The sequence below is a fragment of the Triticum aestivum genome, chromosome 5A (genome assembly GCF_018294505.1).
Source record: "Triticum aestivum cultivar Chinese Spring chromosome 5A, IWGSC CS RefSeq v2.1, whole genome shotgun sequence".
NCBI classification, from domain to species: Eukaryota; Viridiplantae; Streptophyta; class Magnoliopsida; order Poales; family Poaceae; genus Triticum; species Triticum aestivum.
The window spans coordinates 707,651,082-707,658,574 of record NC_057806.1 but is presented as its reverse complement, the minus strand read 5'-3'; the positions used below and the strand labels follow the sequence as shown (position 1 = coordinate 707,658,574).

At 49.1% G+C, this 7,493-nt stretch overlaps 1 protein-coding gene across 1 annotated transcript; it reads right to left on the bottom strand.

Moving 5' to 3' along the window:
* Positions 1-368: 368 nt before the first annotated feature.
* On the bottom strand, positions 369-4,277 carry LOC123106172 (uncharacterized). The gene has a single exon (XM_044528397.1). The coding sequence runs from the start codon at positions 3,618-3,620 to the stop codon at positions 633-635; it is 2,988 nt and encodes a 995-aa protein (XP_044384332.1). The 5' UTR covers positions 3,621-4,277; the 3' UTR covers positions 369-632.
* Positions 4,278-7,493: the final 3,216 nt, after the last annotated feature.

Sequence of the window (7,493 nt, the reverse complement as noted above, 5' to 3'; positions counted from 1 at the left end):
GGCTTAGTGGCAAGGGTCGTGATGGGAGCCCAGGGTTTGATTCCCGCCGGGAAAGGATTTCTGGCGTATCACCTGGGTGGGCTCCTTCTATAAACATATATATATGCTCTGGGTGCTACTTTTTGTGGATCTCCTACTTCCTGCAGATAATTGACTATCTTTTCATCCGTTGAAATGTCATCAAATCGATCATCTGTTTCGTGCAATCCAAAATCTGGTAACTCTGCTACCAGAATACCCGGTAAAACTCTGCCAGAAAAACATCCGATCAAGGTGACTCGAAAATTGTTTTTTGTTTGTTGTGTGAGATACACAAAAGCATCGAAACAGAATCCCCTCCAACTAAACAATTGAAAACTGAACTGAACTTAATCAAAATGTACAAATGTACACAGGTAGTTTGTTTTTCCATGAATGAAAATATACACGTAGTTCATATATTGTGTACATCAAAACCAGAAACAAGTTTCCCAGCAAAAAATAAAATAAAATAAAATAATCTTACATGAGTTGTCCGATCAACAGCACTGCAAATCAAGGGAATGCTCGGAAAAAATAAACTTCAAATCAAGGGAATGTAAACAAGAATAATTAACTAGTTTTTTATGGAATAAGAAGAAATAATTAATTAATTACACACCATTTCCGGCTGGCTGATCATGATCATTGCGTGCTCCCGAGTAGTTCAACCCCTTTTGTGAAAAGTATTTCCACACCGTGAGCTCCTCGGCCTTTGCCCGCACGACGTTGAATGACAACAACACGTAGATCAAGGTGAAGACGACCACTGCCGCGACGAGCGCGATGACGTACGATGACGTCTCCCAGTCCCTGCAGCTGCCAGCGGCGTACGCGCCCAGCAGGCCGAGCAGGTCCAGGACCACAGCGGTCTGCAATGCCCGCAGTGGCGCGCCGGGCTGCTGCTTCTTCGTGGTGCGTTGCAGCAGCATCAAGATGACGACGACCGAGGCCACGAACGACGTTGCGTTGCAGTAGAAGAAGGCCTGGTACCGTGCAGCATTGAAGTCAAGCAGGATCGGGTTGCCGGCGACGGTGGGTGGGTGTGCCGATGGGGACGGCAAGGGCGACGACGAAGCGGTATCGTCGTCGCCCCACGTGCCGCCGGGAGGCGCGAGACCAGCCTGGTACGTCACGCTCGCCGCCAGGATGCCGAGCACCATCAGGTACTTACGCTTCTCATAGTCCTCGCTCTCTAGTTTATCCACGGTGGTGATCACCTCCTGATCGCTCTTGTTCTTGCTGCCACCGCCCGGCCCAGTCGACAATGTCTCAAACAGCCTCGTTAGGCACTTAGGGAGGCACTTGGACCAACCCCTGCGGCCGAGCCAATGAAGTAGGATCTCCAGGATGAGGAAGGCCACGACGGCCGCCACGAGTGCAAAGACATAGATGGAGGTGCGCAGCTTCCGGCAGCTGCCTGCGGCGTAGGCGCCCATGAGGCCCAGTAGCCCGACCATGACGCATACGTAGAGCGCCTTGGTCCGGATGCCCGGCTTGGACAACGTCTGGTTCACCAGGAGGAGAATGACGGTGACGGACGCCATGAACCCCGCCGCGTTGCAGTAGAAGAACACCTGGTATCTGACCCCGTAGTAGTCGAGGAGGATTGGGTCGCCGGCGGTGACTAACTTATCCCCATTGCTCTCCGTCCAGAATCCGCCCGGCGGGTTCAGCCCTGTCTGGTACGTGACGGTGGCGGCGAGGATGGCGAGTTGCAGCAAGAACTTGCGCTTCCTCTCGAGCTTTTTTTCTTCAAGAATACGCTCAGATCCAAGCGGAGGAACTTGTGCCGCTCCTTGAGTTGCTTCTTCTCCTCTTTGCCGGAACGACTCGCCACCAAGGTGCACAACAGCAGCAGCAGGAACATGCGCCGCTTCTTCTCCTTGCCGGGACGACTCGTCAGGATTGTGGATGACATGGAAAGCTTCTTGAGGTGCTTCTCCTCCTTGCTGGGACGGCTCGTCGGGGAGGTTGATAGCTTGAGGTGCGTCTCCTCCTCCTTTCCGGGGCAACTCAGGGGGGAGCAACGCTACAAGCATGCGTTGCACCCACCGTGCCAGCCAGCTCTGCTTGCCCACGACCTTGGCCATGGTGTAGAGGAAGACGGCGACGGCCAGCGCGGCGACGAAGATGGTGGTGGTGGGATCCCGGCAGCTCCCGGCAACATAGGCGCCCATGAGGCCGAACAGGTCCAGTATCATGGCAGTCTTGAGGAGCATGGCACCCCAGACGGTGCTCAGCACCTTGCTCTGGACGATGATGATAACAACCACGGACGCCACGAACGCCGCCGTGTTGCAGTGGTAGAAGGCCATGTACCTCTTGAGGTGCATGTCGTGGAGAACCGGGTTCCCCGCGATGCGATTCTGATGCCCTTCGGGCCAGACGCCGCCCGGCGGGCTCAGCCCTGCCTGGTACGTCACCGTCGCCGCCAGCGTGGCCAGCAGCAGCACAAGCGACCGCGTCTGCTCCAGCTTTTCTTCGATGTTGATTGTCCTCGCTGCAACTTCTTGCCGAGCACCGATGTTGATTGTCCTCGCTGCAACTTCTTGCCCATCACCTTTTGGCCCAAGGCCAACACAGGCAACGAGTTTCTTACGCCATTCTTCGATCGCGTCGAGGCCGAACGCTGGCACCAACACAATGTAGATGACCACGGCGCCGACGAGGGAGACGATGTACACGGTGGTGGGGATCCACCTGCAGCTCCCGGCGGCATAAGCGATCATGAGGCCAAGCAGTTCCCCCAGGACGCACACAAGCAAAGCTTTGGACCGGACGAGACGGTCGCTTAGCGTCCTGCTCATGAGCAGCATGATGATGGCGAGGGAGGCCACGAAGGAGTTGGCATTGGCGTAGAAGAATATGTGGTAGCGGATCTTGTAGGGCCCGTCGTGCAGCAGCGGAGCGCCGGCGCGGTGCATATCCTGGGTCTCGCTCCAGAAGCCTCCCGGCGGCGCCAGCCCCGCGCCGTACGCCAGCGGCGTCGCGAAGGTGGCCAGCAGCAGCAGGAACTTGCGCTGCTCCTTGAGGCGCCTCTTCTCCTCCGCGTCCGCGGCCGGCGCTTCCGTCCTCGAGGCCACGCGGAGGTGGATGGCGACGTAGACGAAGACGACGGCGAAGAGCAAGGAGACATAGATGGACCCAGGCACGCTGCGGCAGCTCCCGGCAGCGAAGGCGGCCATGAGAGCCAGCAGGTCAAGCAGCATGGCGGAGCGGAGCACGGTGAGGCCGACGCGGTTGCCGCTGAGGCGCCGATCCAGCAGGAACATGATGATGACCAGCGACGCCACGAAGGCTGTGGCGTTGCAGTAGAAGAAGGCGGTGTACCGGGCCGAGTAGGTGGACACCAGCACGGGATCGCCGACGCGGAATGGGTAGACCGCCGGCGCCGGGGACACCGCAAGGGACGGGGGCGCCGGCGGGTTGACGGCGCGGGGGCGCTGCTGTGGGGTGTTGCCTCCATCGTGGTCCTTGGACCACACGCCGCCGGGCGGGTTGAGGCCGGCGCCGTAGGTGACGCTGGCGACCAGCGTGGCGAGCAGCAGCAGGTACTTGCGCCACTTCCAGAGGAACTCAATGTCCTCTGTCGGCTCCATCGCCACGATTCCGGGTGGGGAACGCACTATGTATACCACTTCCCAGTAGATATATACTACTGTATTTTGTATATCTATACATTATATAGTGATGTCGGCTCCGGGAATCATGGCGATGGAGTGCCCGTAGGTGTCTTCTTTGGGACACGAATCGTTCAAAGGCACACGTTGCTTTACACATGCTTGCTAAATATATCCATTGCTAAGTACTCTATGTCCCTCTCCACGCAACAAAGAATGGGATACTCCTCTCTCCCCATGCACCAAAGAATGGGATGCTGGATCACTTTGCCCCCCCATCCTATCGTATCAAACCTTGCTCTCTACTTCTCCTTTCTCTCGCTGTCTGGCATTGCAATCGAGCTGGACATATACTTGCACGCGACCAAGTGTCGTCCTGGTCAAGGCCAGGAGTACTGTCGTGCCAGGTCAGCAAGCGGAGACGACAAGTTGGCTTGATGGCGCTACTCTAGTAGTATCTGATTTCTTGCTCCAGGTGAGAACCGTATGTTTAATGTTAATTTGTTGTACCTAGCAATTGTGGGGTTTGCACGATGCCATCTTGTTGAAGGCATGCATGCATTGTTTTGAGTTGTTCGCACTTGGGTTGGGAATAAAAAACCATGATTTGACCTTTGGTTGTTGGATGCAGCGATGGTGGTGTTTGCGCGTCATTCTTTCTCTAGAGACATTGGTTTTGAAGAACCTTTCTCGCAGTCTTTGTGTTGTCAAGGGACGGTTTGTGCCATTGATCGTTGTTGCAACCACTGTCGATCGCTATGGCGTGACATTTCTACGTCATGAATTTTCTTTTCTTTTCAATAATTTGTAGTGTATTTATGATGTCTTGGCAGCCTTTTGGCATTATTATATTATTATGAATGTTGGGCGTATGGAAATTAATTTTGGCTCTCCGGCTCAACGGAGCTCAAATTTTGAAAATGATTAAAAACAATTTTAAATCTTGAGAACATTCTGCAAAAAAGTATGAATGTGCACTACATCGTTGCCAAGTTTCATGTTGAAATACATATTCAACAGCGTTGCAAGACATGTATTTTTAGCACATGCACTATTCACTATAAAATACATGAACTTTTATTATATGTTATGAGCTTCAGAATTTTTTAACTTATATCATTAATCTTGTACAAATCTTCGAGCTCAGGAGGCAAAAAAAAAACTCACTCCAGGGTGTACTAATATAACCTTGGAAATATATTGTTATTTTCCTCGAAAAAATGAACATTAATAATGCCTTGCAAGTCGATTCATTGCCGCTCATGGCACTAGCAAAGCACGAGTAAAAGCATAAAACCACCACATTTGCGCCATCACTAGCAGGAAAGGCGTTTTTATAGGGATTTTGTAGAAAGCACCACATGTAGGTCCTAATTTTTTTTCCCAGATTGTACTGATCACTCGTTTTGGCTCTGTTAAACCCCGAACTTGAAAGACCAGGTCCGCTTGCAGATGCCGATGTGGCAATGAAATATCAATTTTGCAATGAAAATATCCATGTTTCGACCTTTGGTTGTTGGATGCAGCGACGGTGGTGTTTGCACGTCATTATTTCTCGAGAGACCTTGCTTTTGAGGAATCTTTCTTGCAGTTTTTGTGTTGTCAAGCAATGATTGGTGCCAATGATCGTTGTTGCAAGGACTATTGATCGCTATGGCAGGACATTTCTATGTTTTGAATTTTCTTTTCTTTAAGCAATTTGTTGTGCATTTATGATGTCTTGGCAGTCTATACGTATATTATTATAGATGCTATGCATATGGGAATTAATTTTGGCTCCATGGAACCCAAATTTTGAAAAAGATTAAAATTTGATTTAAAGCATGAAAATATTCTGCAAAAAATATGGATGTGAACTATATCGGTTGCCAAGTTTCCTGATGAGATACATATTTCACTTAAGCTGCACAACACGAAAACATGTTTTAGAGCCTATGCACCCGGGTACTCCTTATCCAACCACTCATTCCTGCATCACGATTCGTGCAAATAATTTTCTCTTTTTTGTTTCTCTCATATAGAACATGTATTTGTACTTCAACTTTGCAGCACAACAAAGCTTTCTATGTAGAATGTGGGATAAAACTTACAGATTTTTTGGTCCAACATAAATATACAAAATGAGATTTGTTTGGTTAAAAAAATCTTATTTTTCATATTTATGTCGGACAAAAAAATCTGAAAGTTTTATCTCACATTCTAGTTACAAAGTTATGTTGTACTGCAAAGTTTGAAGTTCAAGACATGTTTTATATGAGAGGAACAAAAAAGAGAAAATTCCATGTAATAAGGTAGTTGTGTAGCACAGATCTCAAAGCAACATTGGAGTGCTTGGATAGTGAGGCCCGAGTGCATAAGCTCACAAAATCTGCATTCCTGCACAACATGGATTTTTAGCACATGCAGCATTTATTATAAAAGTACTCTCTTGGATCCATATTAATTAGTACAACTTTACAAAGTTGTACTAAACCAGCGAAAATTAATATGGATCAGAGGGAGTACATGATTTTTTTTATATATTGTGATCTTTGAGATTTTCTAAAACTAACGAACTGCATTTATTATTATTATTATTATTATTATTATTATTATTATTATTATTATTATTATAGCAAATTAGAGCTCAAGAGGCAAAAAAACTCAATCTTGGGTGCACTGATATAACCTTGGAAATATATTATTCTTTTTGTCAAAAAATGACCATTTTATGCCCAGGAAGTTGGTTCATTGCCGTTGATTGTTTCGAAGTGCCATCACTACTGGAATTCAGTTGTGGCACTCGCAAAGCACGAATAAAAAGCGTAAAACCAACACATTTGCGTCATCACTAGCCGGTAAGACCGCATGTAGGGCCTAATTTTTGCAGATTGCACATATCGCTTGTTTTGGTTCTATTAATCCCCGAACTCAATGACCAGGCAAGCTTGCAGATGCTGGCGTGGCAAAGAAAATATCAATTGCATACAAATCTAATTTGGTTTTGCAGAATGACTCAAAGGAAGAAAAAAAAAGTGATTGGGTCCCTCCCTCCAACTCCAGCCCCCTACCACGAGAAGACATTCATCTTCCCCCGGTTTTGTGGTGGACGCCGACGGCTATGCATGTGCCCGCTTGACACACCGCCGTCGCTCTTGAAGGGCACGACACCCTGGTGCGACCGAGGGCTGTCGGTAGGGACGGCGAGTGGGTGGGTCCACGGGACGACGATGGATAAGTCCTGCCAGTAGATTCAACTAAGGTGAACGATCTGATAACCGACTCCTTTGTCGGCGCCGCTAGACGACGGGTCTGCCGCCGATGTCGAGAAGCTGCATGCACTGTTGGCAGAGGCGACCAAGAATGAGATGACCGCGCTGCGAAACAAGCTTTCCCAGCTCCAATCCACGCACAGGGATTCCAAGTACTGCCTCCACCCTGGCGCGCCCGGCACAGCCACACGCGCCGCTTGATGAATGATATTTTTTACGCTCATCGAACCCGAGTTTAAATATGGACGAAATCAAGTCAATACATGAAAAGAAATAAAGAGGAGATAGATGACATCAAATGGGAGGCACATTAGATAAGACAGAATAAAAGACGGTGTTCCATACGAACGCACGCGCTCGTATGCGCGGTCTTATGGAGTGCTAGAGGCGTCTCGTGATCTACTTGAACAAACTTTATAAAGGGAGGGAACCATTCTTCCACCAATTGAAAGAGGAGAAGGATTCCCCCTCCATGGGCGCCTTCTCTACTTCTCCCATCTATATATATATATATATATATGTGTGTGTGTGTGTGTGTGTGTGTGTGTGTGTGTGTGTGTGTGTGTGTGTGTGTGTGTGTGTGTGTGTGTGTGTGTGTGTG

Coding starts and splice junctions, on each gene's coding strand:
- LOC123106172 (XM_044528397.1), bottom strand. CDS start 3,620: ATGGAGCCGACAGAGGACATTGAGTTCCTCTGGAAGTGGCGCAAGTAC.